We start from the raw sequence: 20,314 nt of genomic DNA on the forward strand, positions 1-20,314 counted from the left end.
GCAAGGCCGTGCACAGTAGCTCACTTTGACTTTCAGGCAGTCCTGTCTCCTCATTACCCCCTGCATGTACCATACCCATGCCTTCCTGACATGCCCTCCCGCCTCCTCTTTCCCTGTCCATACTCGCTCCAGGGGACATAAGGGACGCTCTTTGCTGGTCCTGTCATGGAACGTGCTATATTGCTCTACTTTGGGCTTCTCTAGGTATGGTCTTGGAGTGGGGGCAGAAGGCTTCCCCCTGACCTAAGATCCTTTTATCTAATGACCTCTCATCAGAACATGCAATTTCAGGTTCCCTGTTGTGCTTTTAGATTCTGTCTCTTAGACTGGAAGATTCCCAAGGGTGGGAACTTGGTTTAGAGCTCAAGAGAGTAAAGAAATGGGCTTTGAAATCATACTGTTTCCTCATCTTTAAAATGGGGATAATAACATCCTTATTCTGTAGGGTTGTCATGAGGATTCCGTGAGTTACAGTGTGTGTGAAGCTGGGTGCTTGGGATATAATGAGGACTTACAAAGCTCTGATTATTCTTATAATGGCTGAGCCAGGTGCCCTGAGAGGACATCACTGAACTTTGTTAATGGACAGACGACCTGCATTGGACGACCTGGATTTCAATGCCCTTCCCACAAGGGTGACCAGGAGTGAGCAGAACTGTTAACTGGCAGCCTCCTCTTCTCTTACCCTGTCCTTCACCCTGGCCCACCAGGAAATAGTTACTGGCCTAAACCCACTTAGAAGTGAAGGTGAAGATCCAGAGACAACGCAGAGGCTATTCTCACTGAACAAGGTGTGAATCAAGGGGGAAAGAGTTGAGAAGGTAGAGGGGCCAGCCTGGGAGCACCTTAGCTGACACCACCGAATCTCTGAGACTAGTGATAACAGGCTCTTGCATTTGCTCAGGGCTTACTTATGGTTCTCAGATTGGTCTCACACCTGCCAGCTCAGTTTATTCTCGCAACTCCTCTTGGGGGGAGGCTCTATTAATCCCCATGTTAAAGAGGAGGAAATGGTAGCTCAGAAAGGCAAACTGCCTTGTTCTTGATCACACAGCTCAAAATTGAGCTCAGAGTGAAAAACAGGTCTCCTGACTCGCAGTCCAGCTGGTAAATGATCTCTCCTGCATCAAAGAAGTAATGTTATGAGAATGGAGTGGCAGCCGGGAGCCCGTGGGAGCCGGTCAGGGCTGAAGAGGACAAAAGACATTAGCCATTCCAGTCAGGTGGCAGTGGGTTCAGTCAGGAGCCAGCCAGACACGTGCCCCTCATCTGTAAAAAGCATCCAGAAGACCACTGTGCCCAGCCAGGAGACCAAGGTGTCATGGCTGTGATGCTCATTAGCTTTCATTGCTGGGCAGCCATCTGAGTGGGGAAGGGGCTTAGAATAGTAACGCCACTGCAGGTCCCTCTAGAGAAGTGGGGTGCTTGTACCCCTGGCTGTGAGCCAGTGAGAGTGCAGACTCAGCATGGGACCACCACAGCCAACCTGTGATGAGTGTCTTCCTGTCCCTGTGGTTGGAATTAATGCCCTCCTCCCTCTGGGCCACAGCCAATTATGTTCCTGCCCATCGCCTTGGTGATTAATGTCCTTCTGTCTTCCTGATTAGATTGTGTGTGTCTGAAGGGCAGGGAGTAGCACACCTTATGTGTTTCCTCAAGGGCCTGGCCCCATGCTCAGCACATAGCAAGGTGGAATAAATGTCTAATGGGTTCCAGGGTGGACATTTCACACTCCCACTCCCACGGAGGGGCCGGAATTTCTCCTCTCTCCAGCCATCCTTGTCTAGCGCCTCCTAGAGGCCAAGGCCGGTGTTAGGTGCTGGGATACTGAGCTTGGTAAAATACTTGGCCCTGCTCTCAGGGGCTCTCAGCACTCTCTTCCTCGGGGCAGAAAAGAGAGGTGGACTTCTTGCCCCCCAGGTCTTCTAGTTTTCTTTGTTTCCCAAGTATGGGAGCCCCAGATCAGCAGTGCAGACTTCTGCACGAGCCCAGGAGACACACGTGCAGTTTTTTTTTGGTTTTTTTTTTGTTTTTTGTTTTTTTTTTACAGTGGGATGTAAGGCTCCTCCTGGATGTTCCCCAAGTCCCTTAGAGCATTCCTCGTGCTGTTTCCCTTGACCAGCCCCTTTCGTGCCCTCCTCACGGGAGAGGACTCTGCCTGTGTCCAAGAGCACTCCTACGTCACCCTGGCATAGGCAGGATTCAGAGGGGCAAGGCAGGACCTTACTTCTGCCACCTACTCTTCTCATCGCGGCTGTGGTCCCAGCCAGCACCGCATCCCACCCGGGAACGCGGGGGCGGTGGGGGTTGGGGGGCCTCGCGCAGCTGCAGGAGCGTCGCTGAGCCGCGTGTGTGCTGGAGCGTGCGCGCGCGCGCGCGGAGGGGGCGGGGAGGGCGGCGCGCGCCCCGCGGAGGCCCCAAGCGCCTTTCCCACACCTCGCGCCTCCCCTGCGGTCTCTTTTCCCTGCAAGCTGTAGCCAGACCCACGTGTGCAAAAGCGTGTGTGTGTGTGTGTGTGTGTGTGTGTGTGTAGCAGGGAGACCGTGTGCCCGGGGTCGGACAGGCCCCCGTGTGCACGGTGGGGGGGGGGGGGGGGGGGCGGCGGCCACCTCGACAGTGGCCGCGCTTCTTTCCTCCTTCTGTCCTCCCCAGCCCTTTCCTCTGGTTTCCTTGGGTCGTTGGTACCTCCAGCCATTCCCTTTCTCTCACCGCCCCCCTTTCTCCTGTTGAAGAGATCAGCGCCTTCCGATGAAGGTTCTGGTTTACCCCCAGCTCCAGAGCCCTTGACATTTAGCGAGGGCTCGCGGCGCACTTGTATAGGCACACAGCAGAACGCTAATCCTATTAAAGATAATGTGTCATTGGGGAGGGGGAGGCTGCCCGCCCCCCGTAAGGGCTACTGCTCATTGGTCGGATGCAAAGCAGGGGGCGGGGCCGAGGGCCCGGGGAGGGGGCTCCGGGCAATTTCGGAGTCAGGAGTCGGGGCTGGGATTTCGCCGGGAAAGCCCAGCGGTGGCAGCTGCGGCGGATCCCTCGGCACGGCCCGCCGCGCGCCCGGGCAGCCCAGGGCCGGCGAGCAGCTCCGCAAAGTCGCGGAGCGAGAGGAGGCGGAGCGCCCGCGAAGTGGTCGGGCTCAGCGCTGGGGCTGGGCAGGGAGAGGTGTGCCCGGGGACCTGGATCCTGGCGCCCTGTGCCGCGCGTGGAGCGGCCGGTGCAGCCGGGAGGCGAGCTGACGCTTTGGAAAGAGAAATCAAATTGCAGCCTCCCCAAAGACGTTAAGTTACGCAGGCCAGCGGGTTCCCGGAGAGCGTTCGCGAGCGCGCGTAGAGCCGAGCCGCGCCGCACCGCAGAGCCCTCCCGGGCCAGGCGGCTGGGAGCGGGGCGCCGTCCGAGAGGCAGCGGCCCCTGAGCACGGGGTCTGGCCGGGAGTGCGCCCGGGTACAGAGAGGGGGCGTGCAGGGCTCCGCCAGCCCGCCCGCAGCCCGCGCCCGACTTGGGCGCCCCCTCCGTCCCACTCCGGGAGCGATGCCCCCCGCCCCTTGCGCCCCCCGGGAACGACGCGAGCATGGAGAAGTCGAGTAGCGAGGATTCTTCGATCCACCGGAGTCCATCTTTGGACAGCAAGGACTCGGACTTTGCCAAGCCGTCCACCTCCGGCCGCCCGTTCGGCCGCGGCTTCACGGCCGGCGCCTTCTACGGCACCGCGGGCTCGCGGGGCCAGAGCCGCGCCGAGGCTGGCGTTAAGACTGACAAGTACAATGCACCCAAAGGCAGCAAGTACGTGGTGTTTTACCTGGACCTGTCCTTTGTTTTTCTCCTAGAATTTAAGAAGTGCAACATGGCCAGAGGCTGCCTCTGCTGCTTGAAGTACATGATGTTCCTCTTCAATTTGATATTCTGGGTAAGTCCTTGCGTTTATCTCTCCTTTGCCACCTCTCCTCTTCGTTGCTTATCCTAGCGTGATACCCTCTTCCTCCTGGCTGCTGCATTGCCCTGCTTTCTGCACAACGGTAAGTGTGGGGGTTTTAAAAAATTGTCCTCCCCCCCCCTTTCATTCATCTTTCTCTTCCTTTCTCTCTCCGTGGTGGCTGAATGGAGGCTCTAACTTGCCTGTCTTCCAGGAGATACTCTACTCCTAGGTGGCTGACAAAGTTTGCTGCCACCTCCCTCCCCTGTAAGAAACCCATGCTGAAGTGCCTCCAGCTGGGTAACCTGCAGAAATAGGTGTGGGGCCAGAATTTTTAACAGCTGTGACCTTGAGTGGAAGACCGGCACAAGTGTGGATGGTTTTCGAGTTTCTTCTTGTATTTTTCCTGAATACACAAGAATACAATCTGCAGCATTTTGTGGGCATGAGGTGGGAGTGGGAGGGGTAGTGGAAGTCACTTCCTCTGACTCCTTCAGTGAGTCCCAGGAAGAGGAGAAGAGCCCCTATCCCAAGTGTAGAGACACACGTTTGGTAGCCTGCAGATATGCCCCTGAGTTAGGGCTTGTGTGGAAAAGGAGAGTGTGGGAGGGATGCTGCCATCGGGTGGCGGGCAGCTGCTTTTGAGGGATTGCAGTGGACTGGGCAGGGAGCAGGCTGGCCATGTGCTCCCACCATGGAATGCCAGCCCTCTCCAGCTCCAGGAGACCCAGAGGCTAGAAGGGACAAAGGGAGCACCCCTATCCTTGGTGAGAGATTATCCGTGGGTGGGGCAGCTTGGAATTGTTCTCCATCCTCTGTGACTCTGGGGGCCGCGTGTACACACGTGTGCATGTGTGCAGAAGAAATATTAGTTACGCAAATTTGAAAACTTCTTAAATTCACATCTAATTGTTCATCCCAGCTGCTGCCTCCTCCTTTCTTCACTAGAGCCCCAACGTAGTCAGCACAGATGTTTGGCTCTGCCCCAGGGCCTGTCCTGCCTGCTGGAGGCTGTCAGCTGCCCATGGTCCAGAAGGAGCACTGGGGGCAGGAGAAAGTCATTCACAGTGAAGCTCCGTAGAAGCGGTTGTGCTTTGATGTTCAACACTCGTGTGAAGTGATCTGCTTTAACTGACCAACTTTTTTGGGGGTGTGTGTGGGGGGGTGACTTTTCCCATAGAAGGGGAGAGCTCGGGACTGGGCGGGAAGAAGACTGGGTCTAGTCTTGGTTCTGTGTTAGCTTCTTGTGTGACCTTGGGCAAATCGCTTTATCGCTTAAGGACTGGATTTCCTTTCCTGTCTGGGGGGGGGGGGGGGGGCTCTTGTGATGGTCTCCCTCATGTCTGATCCCATTAGTTATGGGACAGCCTGCATCTTTGCCTTCCCTCTGTGGGGGGAGCCCCCTTCCTGGCCTGGGGCACAGGCTGCTGCTTTTCTTCTGAAGAGCCTGGTTTGAGATCATTTGAGTTGGATTTCCCCGGATGTCTGCATGGTCCTGGGCCCTCCAGCCACCGCCGTTAGGACGTTACCTGTCTTGTGGTGAGGGTTTTGTGGAAATTGGGGCAGAGCCACTGGAATGTCAAGAATGATTTTGTGGCCACCTTTGGGCAAGTGCTCCTGGTCCTCTGACTCATTTGCCAGTGTCTGTGTCAGCCAAGTACTGGTGTGTATTTTTCTAGTGCCTACGATTTACATGAATGCTGCCTCGCTTTCATGGTGGAGTTTCCCTCTCTGTCCTTGTTCATAGTCTCAACCTACCTTTCTTCTTTGCCCCACTCTGTATATCTTAACACTTACTAGAAAGACCTTGGTGGGGATGCTCAGTGCCTCAGCCAACAATTCCTCCTACTCAGCCCCCCTCCTCCCCACCCCCACCCCGCCACCTGCTGGTCGAAGTAGATATAACTGCTGGTGGCTCCTTCCTTCTCCAGAATGGTCCCGGCTTGGTTTAGGGACCTCCTCTCTCACAGGTTGGCACAGTGGGCTGTGTGCTGCACGTAGTAGGCACTCATTATGTTTGTGAGTGAATGAATGGTGGGCCAGGGTGGTGAAACCACATCTTGTTGTGCGGTACGGAGTCCCACTTGATAGGGAAGAGAAGTTAGTTCTCCAACTTGCCTGTGATGAAGGCTCTCCTAAGCAACTTAACTGTGGGGTGACAAGGGCTCTTTTCATCTTCCCTTAACAGCTTGGCAGAGGTTAATGAGCTGATTGATGGAATGGCTTTCTTTTCTTTGGTTATAGTGAGAGAACGTGCCGTCTCTTCCTAATTAGGAGGTACCCACCACCCCTCTTTCACCAGGCAAGGAGTCTCTCTCTCTCAGAATCTCTGACTTTTCTGATTACTTAATATTTTCAGAATTCCCATGACATGCCAGGAGCTGGGAGAAATTGAATCTCAAAGACCCAGTTCTTTTATGCTGGTAGCATGTGAGTTACAAAATAAAATGTAGACCTTAGGAAAGATGGAAAGTTAGCAGAAGAGAAACGGATGCTTGCATGTGCGAGAATATTTGCCACTGGGTTCTTTGGGAGGTGGAGAAGGTGTAGCAGGCAGTTAGCCAGGATTTGGGTATGGGGTGACTGTACTTGAACAAAGACATCCTGCAGGCAGGTGCTTGGGCCTGATAGAGAAGAAGTAGAGGAAAGAGCCAAATCAGAAGAGAAAGAATGAAGGTGTCTAGGCCCAAGGCAGGTGGGGTAGTTGATGAGGCAGGACCCCTGGGAGACTTCTGCTTACTTCCAATGCATACAGGAAGAGAAAGGCTGGAGGTCAGTGAGATGGTAAGGGTGAGGAGGGATGCAAGGCTGGTCAGAGCCCGAGGCCCGTGGGACCCAGAGCAATTGTTAGGAATTGTGTAGCCATCACTTTTCCTAGTCTTGTGGCTCAGATCCCAAAAGAAGACTTTTCTGAGGCATTAGAGTTGAACCGAAGTCTGCAATCAATAGATAGAGATCTTCCTATAGATCCTGGAGCCTACCTGGTAGTTCTCCAAACCCACCGCTGCCGCCACACCCCCCTGCCTTCTCAGAGCCCGCTGGGAGGATTCCCAGCGTGGAGGAGAGGTGCACCTGTCACACTGCACCCCCCAGCCCCAGGCGTGAGAATCCTGGTTCCTTGCCACTGGGTGGAGCTTCTAGAGTATTGCTATCAGTGAGGGCCTGGGTGACATCACCGGGGGCAGGATAGAGGCAGAGCTATGTGGCCTGTGCTCCTCCTCTTCACCAAGAAAAGGGCAGGTGACTTGTAGGCCGCTAGGGGAGGGGGTGGTGTCCAGGTCTGCTCCTGGCACCAGCGACCTCACCCAGATGTTGCTAGCCATGCTGGCACCCAGGGCAGCATTTCTGAGGGCCTGCTAGAGATGGTGGGGCTAGGGGAGGAGGAGTCAGGGGTCATGCCTGACTGAGCCCCTCCTCCTCTTCCTTGGCGCCCCTCACCCTGATCCTTGGGGCCAAAGAGAATGCTGGCTTCTTGGTGGATAGGGAGTAGGAGGCCTGAGTTGGGACAGAAGTTTCTCCATCCCAAGGGGCCTGTACACTGGTAATCAAACCCACCCCAGGGTCTTTCTCCCAGCAGTGGAAACCATGGGGCAGCTCCCTCTGTCAGCCCCATCTCTGAGCCCTCCGGGAGCCATCTGGTGGAATACCCTGGGGAGAGATGAAGTGAATTGGAGCCCCTCCAGGAGGGCAAAGGAGGCTCGATGCTTTAAACTCTGAGTAGGGGAGAGAGAGAGTGTAGGCGTGGGCTTTGGGTGCTGGGGCCCGTGTTCCCTTCTTGGGACAGCAGATCATGATCCCTGCCAGACCCTCCCAAACCAAATCCAGCTCCTATCTGATAAGGAGGGATGGAATGGGCCTGCGGTTGCTGGCCTAATTGCCACTCAGGATAATGGTCACTTTCCATGCTTGCCAGCCGAGCTGCCCTGTCACTTTAAATCATGGCTGGCAGAGCAGTGACATTCTGGCTCCACTGGAAAGTCTATTCCTTGTGGATCGCTCCCTTAATAAAGGCCAATTAGCCAAAGAGGCAGTGCTCAGTGTGCCTGCTGGAGCAGGAGAAAGGTTGGGGCCGGCCTGCCACGGGTAGGGTGCCGGGTGGAGGCCCTGATTAACCTCCCCTAAGTGGGGTCAGGTCTTGGCGGCTTGGCCCCTCACAGACCATTCACTTGCCTCTGGGTGCAGGCAACTGGGTTAAGGCTCTCCTGTCACATCATGTGTTTTTTTACTGGCTTGGCTGTGTTATGAGTTCCTCTGCGGGCTCCCTGGCTCCCTGTTGGTCCATGGTGGCCCAGGACACGAGTCTGTGCACAATCGATGCTGGATGGGCTGCGTGTCTCAGGGGTCTGTGTGGTGCTTTCTGTCTGGAAAGCAAAGTGTGGGAAGTGGGCTGAGGGGTTGAGGGGACCCCAACAGGGTCCAGACAGGTTTGCGCCTGGCCTCTCCAAGCGAGAGACTAGCTAAGCTGGGCAGCAAGAGGCATTTAGAGGCTTCCTGAAGTGCTCAGGTGTGAGGCATCAGGCTGTCTCCCCAGAGGGCTCCAAGTAGGCCTTCGGAGTGGGTCAGGCATGGCTCTGTTTGGGGGAGAGGGGCCTGGTGAGACCCCAGAGCATGGCCATGAAGGAATGAATGCCGGCTCCGTGTTCACTTCCTTTCCAAAGCATTAAAAATTAAACTTCCTTGTCTTAATATCTATTTTTAAATCGTGTCAGAGCCAGCACTGGTGTCAATCAAGAGGGGGCGGGGTGGAAGAGGAGAGAAAGGAGAGAGTCCCAGCTGAAACAGGGTGCATGCTGTCGCTGCCTTGAGGAAATGGCCATGGTTCTGCCCTCCATTTGGCTGGCCTGCCAGTGGAGAGCACAGAAAACCGCACTGACCTCTTCTGAGGATGGGGGGCCTCGCCCTCCCCGTGCTGTGCCTCCATGTGCCTGACTGCCCTTGGCTGAACTTGGCAGCGGGCTCTGGGGCTTGCTGGGCTGTTGGGGTCCCAATCGAGCCCATTCACTCATGCCACAACTATTTACTGAATGCTTGCTGCGTGCACAGGAGCCTCTAGTTGGTGAGAACAGGCTGACTGGGCTTGCATAGAGCAGATCAGCTTTCTCGGGCCAGGAAGTCGTGGAATCGGGAGGTCATCAGCCTGTCCTCCACCAAGCATTTGAACACAGGGCTACCGAGGCAGGGGTCAGAGCTGGGCCCTCTCCCCCTCCCCAGCGTTCTAGGGAGGGACAGCAGCAGGTCTGGACCCAGCCTCCAGGTGGCCTGGCTTGACTTGTCCTTTTGTCTCCCCGCCCCCGCATGATGGCTGTCTGACTCTCCCTCTCTAAAATGTTTGTGTCCATCAGAAATAAAGGGGAGGAAAAAAGTCTGAGTTTCCTTTAGGAGTTTTCTAGTTTAGAAAAAAGAACTAGTGAAATATGTATCTTTTTCCGTTTCTTCTGAGAGGGCTGACAGGATGCACTGTGGCTAGTGTGTACTGCATGCATTTATTGAGCACCTGCTGTAAGCCAGGCCCTGGAGCTACTCAGAGGCCGGGGGAGGAGTCAGGCACTTATGTGACAAACAATTATAGTAAACAGTTGCAGTTCTGAGCAGTAGGTGTTCAGTAGAGTTACTTAATAGAATAATTGATACTGCTTAGTAGAGAAAAGATACAAAGATAACCGAGTAGAGCCAGTGACACCTGGCTTTTGAAGGATGGAGAAGAGTGTGCTGGATCGATGAGGGTGGGGTTCCAGGCCCAGATAGAGGTGGAGAGAGGTAGACTCGAGTTGATCCAGAGCCGTGCCCGGGAGAGCTTGCAGCCCAGGGGAAGAGACACAGAGCCTCCTGCACACGTGAGATGGGCTGAACCCGGAGAAACAAAGGCTGGTGTCTGCCTGGGTGGTGCTGGTTGAGAACAGCTTCCAGGGCAGTGAGTGAGGCGTGGGTTCTGAGGAGGAGGTGGCCCTGCCCTGCTGTGGCGTGTGCACCAGTGTCTGTGGACGCTCTTCACTTTGTCCCTAGGGCCTGGAGGAAAGGGCTGTTTTGTTTTTCCGACAGTGAGCACCATGACGGGTCTTGCTGTGTGACTCAGGCCGCAAGCTGTTGCTGTAGGTAATCCAGCTTACAGAGATGCCCCTGTCCTCTCCCCCCTTCCGGCCTCTCCCTTCCAGCTGCGATGTGCCCGCTTATTTGGTTCCAGTTAGGAAGCTTTGAAGCTGAGCTAAACCCGTCGGGCAGAGTTAAGTCTTCTGAGCCAGCTTTGTCCCTGCTCACATTTGAAAGCTAATCTGCCAGCAGAAGTGGGGGGTTGGGGCAGGGATGTTGCAAATGGCACGTGAGCCCGAGGGTGAGCAGATCTGTGGCTGGGGTGGGGTGCAGGGCAGGGCAGAGATCAGGTTCACCCCCTACCCTTCTCTAGCTAGTCATGGGGCTTCGGGTGATATCTGAAATATCTTTTCAGGTAGTGAGTCTGTGCTTCCACGGGGAGGGGTTCTGCCTTCTCTTCCCTTGGGCCCCAGCAAGCTTTGAAGGCTCTGAGGAGTCCTGGAGAAGCCCTTGGAAGGGAAGGCTGCGGGGTTTCAGAGCTTCTTCCTTGTGTTGGGTGGCTTAGTGCACTGGTGCGTGTGGGGGTCCCGTTTAGTGGCTGTTGGAGGGTGACTGGCCGAGGAGTACAGAGACGTGGCTTCTGTCTGCTTTGGTGGTTCTTCACTAGGATACAGATTCAAATCAACCAGATACCTTTTTACATGAACAGAGGCTGTGTCCCCTGCCCGCCCCCCCCCCCCCCCACCTCCCCGCCTCCCATTCACTGACCTACTGAGTCAGAGTCTCCAGGAACGGGTCCTGTGTTTTGGAGGTGCCTGGATTTCCTCATGCTTGACAGTATCAGCTATCTTCCAGGGCTGTGATGAGGCCCAGCTGAGGCCATCTATGTGTCCTGGAGGGATCCTGCTTAGCAGGATGCCACCATGCTGGACATAATGCCTAGCAGCTGCCGTTATGGTTATATTACTATCACTGCGCTTCATTCAGTGAGAGCATGTGAACAGGTAACCCCTCTAACAGAGTCACACGCCCTGGGGCTAGAGTGACAGAGGTGGGCAGGGCTTTGGAGCCCTGCAAGGGGCCCCAGGTATCTCCTTAGGCTGGGGAGCATTCAGAGTGTCTTCTGATCATAGGGATATGTGGGGTAGAAATGGAGAAGCCGGGAGGTTCAGGCAGGTCTGTTGGGATGGAGGGTGGGAGTGGAAGGCAATGGAGGAGGGGTGCGGTGTGGTCTCAGACCCCAGGGCTGGCAGCCGCACTTGCCACACTCACTGTACACTTACCTCTGGCCTTCCCAGGTGGGGCGGCCCACACCCTTCTGCTTCCCTTTGTCGCTGGCATGGTGAATCAGGCCGGGAGCCGGCCAGCTGGGCCGGTGGTTGTATTGCAGGGTCTCTAAGGGCCTTCTGCCCTGGCTGCTCAGAGGACAGGTCACTCAGTGTTGGACTCTGCTGGCTGGGCAGTTGGCCTGTGACCTGAGCAGATGAGCGGCTCTAGGTCCAGGTCACTTGACTAACCGGAAAAACAGTCACTGAAAACAGTTTTCTTCAAATTGTGGAATAAATCATATGTAAATGCATATAGTTTAAAACAATTACATGAGGAACACATACCCATGTGTTCCTTAGCTTAAGAAATAAAACACTATGGGGCGCCTAGGTGGCTTGGTCGGTTAAGTGTCCGACTTCGGCTCAGGTCATGATCTCATGGTCTGTGAGTTCGAGCCCCGTGTCGGGCTCTGTGCTGACAGCTCAGAGCCTGGAGCTTGTTTCAGATTCTGTGTCTCCCTCTCTCTCTGCTTCTCCCCTGTTCATGCTCTGTCTCTCTCTGTCTCAAAAATAAATAAATGTTAAAAAAAAATAAAAAAAAAAAAAGAAATAAAACACTTGCTCTACCCACAAAGCCTCTGTGTGCCCCTTCCTGAGTGTGCCCCCAACCTGTCCCCTGGAGAGAACCAGGATCCTTAAATTTTGTGTTAGGTCTATTTCTTTGTGGTTTTTCCACATACGTAAACATCCTTGAACACCCCATCATTTGGTTTGGCTTGTTTTTAAACTTTTGATAGATGGAATCATCTGAATTTTTATGACTTCAGTGTTGTGTTTATTGATTCATTTGTGTTGATATGTGTGGCCATCATCCACTTATTTTTATTGTTCTAAAGTATTCCATTATCATTCTTCTGATAATAAGCATTTGGATTATTTCCTTTTTTAAAAACATGCTTCTGTGAACATTCTCGTACAAGGCTCCTGGTGTGCATAGGCCAGGGTTTCTCAGCTCAAACCACAGGTGACTCACCTACATCCAGACAGTCGTTGACAATGTATGTGAATGTTCTGGAAGCATCAAATTGCTATAAAGTTCCGAAGTATTAAGCATTTCCATGGACCAGAGTTTCAGGAGAACTGCTTTAGGGTACATAGCAAGGAGTGGAATTGCCAAGTTTTAGGATTTGCACATTTCAGCTTTTCCAGATAATGCCACATTGTTCTCCAAAGTGGATGTATCGTTGACACTTCCACCAGTGGAATGTCAGTTGACAATGGGAAGTTTTGGCATTCTCCAATACCGTGGGTGTAAAATGCTATCTTATGTCTTAAATTTTCATCTCTCTGATTACTAGTGAACATCCTTTCATAGGTTTATTAGCCATTCTTTTCTGTGAATGCCTGTTTTATGTTTTTGTACATTTTCTATTGAATTGCTTGCTTGTTCCTATTTTTTAGGAGTTTTACTATGTTTTGGATGCTAATGTGTTGTCTATTAAGTGTGCCACAAACACAGTCTATATCTTCCAGTTTATAGCTTAGCTTTTCACTTTCTTCATAGGGCCTTTTGAGAGGAAGAAATCCTTTATTATAATATAGTCAAATGTATTAGTCTCTTTTCTTTGTTAGATTGTACTTTTTACATATTGTTCAAGAAATACATAGTATCTTATGGATCTCTTTGCATCGCTTGTAATAGGACCGTGCTTGTCATAACATAATAGGCATTCATGAATTTTTTAATGAATGAGTGAATGATTAAAGGTGACAACCTGTATTTATTTCTGTAAGTTTTTCTTTTAACGTTTAAGTCTTTATTATGTCTGGCATGCGTATTTCCATGTGGTGTGAGGTAGGGCTCAGTTTCTTTCTTCCCCATATACAAATCAGTGGTCCTGCCTCCAGTGATTGGCTAGTCTTACTTTCCCCTCAGATGAGTCATGCCAACTGTGCCGTTTCCATGGCACTATTTATCCCTGTGCCACATTGTCTTAATTACTATAGCTTTTTAATAAGTCTTGATCTCTGGTAAGGCAAATCCTCTTATCTGATGTTTTTTCAAGAATGTTTTGGCTGTTCTTGGCCCTTTGTCCTTTTGCATAAATTTTAGACAGTTTGATTAGTTTCACCAAAAATCAATCAATCAGTCACCTCTTCTCCCCACCCTCCCTCATGCAAGCCCTATTGGTAGTTGGATTGGCTTTGCATAGAGTCTGTTGATCAATTTGGGGAGAATTACTATTTTTTAATTTCCAGTTATGAATATAAATTGTATTCTAGGCATGTATTTCTATTCATGGACATGGTATACTTCATATATTAGGCCTTCTTTAATGTCTTTCTGTAAAGTCTCATAGTGTTCTCCATGAAGCTCTTACACAGCTTTTGTTATGTCGAGACTTTTGGTCTTCCGTCCTTTAACACCACCCCTTCCTCCCCTCAGAGTCCAGCAGAACTCTTATGTACACGAGGATGGAGAAGGGAGCACCTTCCAGCCACTCCTCCTCACGGTGTGGTGGGGCTGAGCAGTTGGCCAGGTGCTGTGCTGGACACTTCCCTAACTTACTCTGTTACCTTATCTGCCCTCCACAGCACCTGATGAGGAGAGGTAGGTTTATACTCATTTTGCCTCTGAGGAGTTGGAAGCTCTGGCAGGTTAGGGATTTTTGCCCCAGATCACTAAGCTGGAAAGTGACAGAACTGGGATTTGAACCTGGGTTCAGAGCCCATATTCTTTTTATGACTAACTCTGGGAGGTCATCCTGATCCAGCTCTTTCCTCTGTTAACTTCAGATTGTGTTTTTCTTGGATCTGTGCTTCCAATTTGGTGCGGTGCAACCCTGCGATAACAGGACCAGTGTTATGCATATTTGGATGTGACCCCTTGGTGATTTGTGCCTTCCCTCCCCCAGTCCCAGCCCCAACAGAAATGGGTCAGGAGATGACCACCTAGTGATTGTCAGGGCCTTTCTCAGATTAGTGGGTAGTCAGTTGTGTACAGTCTAGGTTTCATGATCTGTTTTTGTGCTTTTTATGCGAGTGCCCCAGAATGAAGACTGTTTTCTTCACAGCTTCCCAAAAGCATGACCCTCCATTGTGCTATTAAATATTTCAGATTCTACTCATCTCATCATGGCAGGGTTTACTGTTCTTCCTTTTTTTTGAGAAGGAGAGAGAGGGGGAGAGAGAGTGCAAGCAGGGGAGGGGCAGAGAGAGAGGGGGACAGAGGATCCAAAGCGGGCTCTGTGCTGACAGCAGCAAGCCCCATTTGGGGCTCAAACTCATGAACCATGAGATCATGACCTGAGCCAAAGTCCGACGCTCGACCAACTGAGCCACCCAGGCCCTCTGGCAGGGTTTACTGTTCTAACCATATGGCCCTGCTTTTATATTTTGTATCTTGTTCCCCCACTCTGCTAGCATCTTCTAGGAACTTGAAATCCTTGCAGCTACCTCGAGTGGGCAGTGGTACCCCTGTGTAGATGAGGACACTGAGGCTAAAGGCATTGTCATCCAAGGCCATGAGCAGGAGGAGGGGGGCGTGAGGGGCCTTCATCTTATCATCTGTGCCTTGCTTGCTCATGATTGGTGCTCAGTAAATGTGTGTTGGTCTGTGGGCTGGCTGAACGGCCCAGAAGTGCTAGGTAAAGGGGGCTTGGGTGGGCTCATCATGGGATGCCTTTGGCAGGTGATACCCTTTAAATATGATTGGGGTTTATCTAAAGGAAAGGCCCCATGCTGTGGGGGGAGCCATACTGGCCCCCCACCTGGAGTATCCCATGTAGCCAAACAGGACCCATACAGCCACACATACTCACTACCTTGGAAGGCGGCTCTGTGACCACCAGCCTTATTGCAGCAAGCCCTTGGTGGGTGTCTCCCTGAGCAGTGGTTTATCAGTGCTTTTTTTATAGCACACACAGCACTCTCCCCCAGGACTCTGGAAAATGCTGTTGCCTCCATTGCATTCATTTCCAGAGGTGCTGTGGACTCATGGGCTTTGGTGCCCTGTGATCTGGTTCTAGGTAGGCCCTGGTGTTGTTTCTTGGTCACTGCGTGATGAGTGATGAGCACTCGAAAAATTCCATCTGTCTCTCTACGCCTCAGTTTCCCTTCCTATTGTGGAGTTAGAAATTTAGTGGGATGGCCTGAGAAATGATTTCTGATGTGAGGGAGAAGTGGGAAGAGCCTGTGAAGGGAAAAGTATGATTAGATTTGTCCTTTGGCAGAAAAGGAGATGAGGAAGTGGGTTTTTAAAAAAATTTTTTTAACATTTATTCTTTTTTTTTATTAATATAATTTATTGTCAAATTGGCTTACATACAAAACCCAGTGCTCATCCCAAGGGCCGTCCTCAATGCCCATCACCCATTTTCCCCTCTCCCCCGCACCCCATCAACCCTCAGTTTATCTCTGTGTTTAAGAGTCTCTTATGGTTTGCCTCCCTCCCTCTCTGTAACTTTTTTTTCCTCCTTCCCCTCCCCCCTGGTCTTCTGTTGAGTTTCTCAGGATCCACATATGAGTGAAAACATATGGTATGTGTCTTTCTCTGCCTGACTTATTTCATTTAGCATAACCCTCTCCAGTTCCATCCACATTGCTACAAATGGCCAGATTTCATTCTTTCTCACTGCCAAGTAGTATTCCATTGAATATATAAACCACATCTTCTTTATCCATTCGTCAGTTGATGGACATTTAGCCTCTTTCCATAATTTGGCTATTGTTGAAAGTGCTGCTATAAGCATTGGGGTACAAGTGCCCCTATGCATCAGCACTCTTGTATCCCTTGGGTAAATTCCTAGCGGTGCTATTGCTGGATCATAGGTTAGATCTATTTTTAATTTTTTGAGGAGCCTCCGCACTGTTTTCTGGAGAGGCTGCACCAGTTTGCATTCCCACCAGCAGTGCAAGAGGGTTCCTCTTTCTCCACAGGGAGCGGGGTTTAATTGTATTTCTGTGTCAGAGCCTGTGGCTGTATGTGAGGGGAGCTGCCAGCCACCTCAGAACAGAACCCCAAGATGCAACCCTGCTTGAACATGGTGGGCTCGGTCCCGTGCGCCCAACCAGGGGTTCCATGTGGCCCTGCCCACTGCTCGTCCTCCCCCAGGATCAGGGTTGGGGGTGCCCTTTCAGAGTCTTGGGACTGGGACCCCATACGCCAGAGGAGAGACACTTGCCAGTCAAAGCCAGAAGGAATGGGGTTGGGGGCAGTCGAAAGGCGTGTGTCTCTGTGTGAGGAGTCCCTGAGTAGAACGGATTGTGGGACCTAAAGGTTTTTGTTAGGTACATAACTTGTAAGTTCTCAGAGCGCCCCTTTTCCCCAAACACACACAAACAGACACATGTTGACACACATATATACATACGTGTATGTGTGCACGCATGTATACAGACATACGTAAGACACGTGTACATATAAATGTGTATGAATATACATCATAAATGTTTAGAAATGTTTTTATAGTGTGAATACGTGTCTCTATATTTATATATACAGTTGACCCTTGAACATGGGTTTGAGCTGTGTGGGTCCACAGCAGATATTTTTCCAGTAAAATACTGTAAATGTATTTTCCTCATGATGATCTTAATATTTTCTTTTCTCTAGCTTACTTTAATGTAAGAACACAGTATATGATACATACATTTAACATACAAAATATGTGTTGATCAACTGTGTATGTTATCTGTAAAGCTTCTAGTCAACATTAGGCTATTAGTAGTTAAGTTTTGTGGGAGTCGAAAGTTAGGTGCAGAATTTTTTTTTACACATGTGTAAAATACATTTTTATTAATAATAGCATTTTGTTCCATATGGGTAATATTTCTATGAAAGAAAGTAATAACCACAATGTACTGTAATTAATACACCCTGGAAAGACACGTCTCTTAGGAAGATCTTTGAGTTCTGGCAGCATATTTGAATAAGTGTAGATTGATGTACATGCACATTTTTAACTGTGGGGAGATTGGTGTTGTTCAAGGGTCCATTGTAAATGAATATGTCAGTTTAGTTAGATTCCCCGCAAGTGTGTGTGACCTTGGGTGTAAACTGGTATCCTCATTTTAAGCAACCCATTTCCTGGATAGACTGTGGGGCTCATAGATTGCAAGCATCACACACCAACCATGGCAAACTCCAGAACACAGAGACCTGCCTATATATCTCTGTGACCTCGGCCCAGCAGTTGTTTAGCATTTGGCCATGCACCGGCCCAGCTTTCTTTTCCCTTCTGCTCTCTGCACTCCTGTGTTTCTATCTGCGGATCTTTCAGTATCTATGGAGAGACAAGGTTAGCTCACAGGCTAAAAGGAAAGCCAAGCAACAGGCCACACACAAGGACAGAAGCCAGAGCTGCTCTGGGGTGTCGTTACCATGAGGTAACAATGACCCTGGTCGTGTCGACTCTGTCAGTTTTTGGCCGTTGGGGCCCACTGCTCAGGAATTGACTTCTAGGATAGAGGGTCTGACTGGTCATGAGCCCATCCTTGGCCAGGGTTGAGCAGAGCACCTTGATTGATGGGACATGGCTGTATGCAGTGGGGAGAAGAGAATTCCCCAAAGGAGAACAGGGGAGCTGACACTAAAAGAAGGGGCAGAGGCAGAAATGGTAGATGTGTGCTAAAGTGTTTGGCCCCCCAAATGCCAGATGCCACTTCTAGGATTTGCTCATCCCCTGGAAGTGTCCTCCCCACCTCCTGGGGAGAGAGGTCAGGAGTAGATGGGGAGGCTGAGACCTCCCCACCCCCATCCAGCAGCTCTTGCTGTGTTTGTGTGGCCATCCTGGCTGCCTGTGTGGGGGAGATTCGGCAACCGTGGGGCTCCTCTGATCTCTCTGTGCCTGGCTGTGTCATCTTGGTATGTCTGAGTTGCTCAGGGGTAGGTAGGTAGGTTGGTTTTCCAGCTTCCCCAGAGCTAAGATGCCTTTGAGGCATCTCCCAGCAAACCATGCATATGGATTCCACTGTGTCAGCCCCTTTCCATGCCCACCCCTGGTGAGTGCCCTTGGGTCTGCTGGAAGGGCCTGCTGATGCTCTAGGGAGGGTGTGCCCACGGTGCTGCGGCTACTTTTCAGCACTGCCCTGGAGTCCTAAGTCCTAAGTCCTAAGTCCTAAGTCTCTGAATTCCCAAAAATGTGTTCTCCGTGACCAGCCAGTGAGTCTTGAGTTGTGCTTATGGTCTGCTAACCTCATGCTTCACATTGTAGGGGAACAAGAACTCCCTCTGTTCCTGCTCTAGAGAGGCTTGTAGTCTAGCTGGGAAGAGCCAACTATTGTCACAAGGGTGTACAATAAGGCAGTATAGCATGCCACAGGGAGCCCACATGTGCAGTCAGCCAGACCAAGTTTCGTGCATTTTGTGGACATCATCAGTGTGCGACCCGTGGGCTCCCCATCCAGTATTACAAGGCAGTGGGGACTTATTGAATAACTAATGTCAATCAGAGTTCCTGTGCATGGCCTCTCACGTGTAGTGGGCACTTATAAATGGTATATATTCTTACATAATCACATAAACGTGCTTCCTGTTTGCCTTGGCTTCCGGAAAGTGTGAGCTGTGGTAGCCCCAACTGGTTCCAGTGTAAGGCCAGGTGGACAGGAAGGGCTCTGCGCAAGAGACAGCACTTGAGCTGATCCTTGACAAAAGAATGGTATTCAGCCACACGGTGAGGAGGCGGGATGGCCTTTCAGGCAGGCCTGAATGTGGTCAGCACGATGAGGGCCTGGAGCAGGACCTAGCCCTCAGGCTCCCTGTGGCCATGTGTACAGACCTGATGAATGAGGCTAGCGTGGAGGAGAACGTGGTCCTCCAACAGGTGCGCATCAGGGCACCTCCCTGGGATGGAAGGGACAGTACGTATTGAGTACCTGCCGCGCCCCACACGATGCTAAGTGCTGTCCTGACCATGGAGGGCGGTGTCAGGATGTTCGTGTCCAGCACCTGCCGTCTGTCTTCTGAGCAGAGCAGGCACCTCAGGGAGTATCTGAGGGCAGAGAGGAGAAGACCCGAGGGCCCAGGCGATGGAAGATGTGTGCCTGGGGAGACGGCAGGGAAGGGGCAAGAGGACAGCTAGGCAAAGGGCTTCTGGATGAGCAGAGGGGGTGGTGGGGATGATGGAGGAGGTGAGGGCAGGAAAAATGAGGTGATATTTGAAGCCAGAGAAAGGGGCTAATGCAAGAGAGTTTTGAGCCAGATTGTGGTGGGCAAGGAATTGCTTTGGTAGAGAAGTTTGCTGATCATTGGGGACCCCTTTAAAATCAGTACTTTGGGGGCGCCTGAGTGGCTCAGTCGGTTGAGCGTCCGACTTCAGCTCAGGTCACGATCTTGCGGTCCGCGAGTTCGAGCCCCGCGTCGGGCTCTGGGCTGATGGCTCGGAGCCTGGAGCTTGCTTCCGATTCTGTGTCTCCCTCTCTCTCTCTGCCCCTCCCCCGTTCATGCTGTGTCTCTCTGTCTCAAAAATAAATAAACGTTAAAAAAAAAAAAAAAAAAAAAAAATCAGTACTTTGGGTGGTACCTGGCAGAGTGTAGAGACCGTTGGGTGGAAGGTCTGTGTAGCACCCTGAGGTGTGGAGGACGTGGTGAACCCGGCTGTACTGGCAGGGGGGTCTAAGGAGACTGCGGTGGCTGGCGGAAGGACCCAGAGCCTTCTGTGCTCCATTCACTGAGGGGCAGCCCCCAGTGTGTTCTCTCCAGGAGGTCAGGTGTGTTTTGAGGCCTGACTGTGCCCCCCACCCACTCAAGGGAGTCTTCCCCTGCCTGTGGGCAAGAGCTCATGAGACCCAAATCAGAGTGACAGTGTGTCAGCCTGGGTTCTGGGCCAGAGCTTTGTGATGTCTGAGCCATTTAGGACACCCGCCATGACCGGTCCCTGAGGCCTGGGGGCCTGGTGGGGAGGAAGTTGGGGGACCCTCAGGAGGGTGGTGGGGGGGAGGAAGTTGAGCTGTTGGAAGAGCTGAGCGCACAAGGTGCTTGATTTGTTACCATTTATGGCAGCCAAAGAGAAGGGCGCGAGGCCCCCCTTCCCTCTCTCTGCCTCAAGCCCCCCTTCATCTGCCCCTTTCTCAGCCTGCCTGGTGGGAGGAGGGGAGTCTGTGTGAAAAGTGC

At 51.8% G+C, this 20,314-nt stretch overlaps 1 protein-coding gene across 14 annotated transcripts in view; it reads left to right on the forward strand.

Moving 5' to 3' along the window:
* TSPAN9 (tetraspanin 9) overlaps window positions 1–20,314 on the forward strand; it is a 206,056-nt gene that overhangs the window by 115,766 nt on the left and 69,976 nt on the right. For 13 of the 14 annotated variants that reach the window (XM_078450165.2, XM_078450166.2, XM_060658693.3 and 10 more), the window contains one exon: window positions 3,822–3,901. In XM_078450165.2, coding sequence (XP_078306291.1) covers window positions 3,839–3,901 — 63 coding nt within the window. In that variant the 5' untranslated portion in view covers window positions 3,822–3,838. Of the gene's footprint in view, window positions 1–2,995; window positions 3,902–20,314 lie in introns of those variants that run through there. The other variant, XM_060658695.3, reaches the window with a different exon arrangement.

The sequence above is a fragment of the Panthera onca genome, chromosome B4 (genome assembly GCF_046562875.1).
Source record: "Panthera onca isolate mPanOnc1 chromosome B4, mPanOnc1 haplotype 2, whole genome shotgun sequence".
Lineage (NCBI taxonomy): Eukaryota > Metazoa > Chordata > Mammalia > Carnivora > Felidae > Panthera > Panthera onca.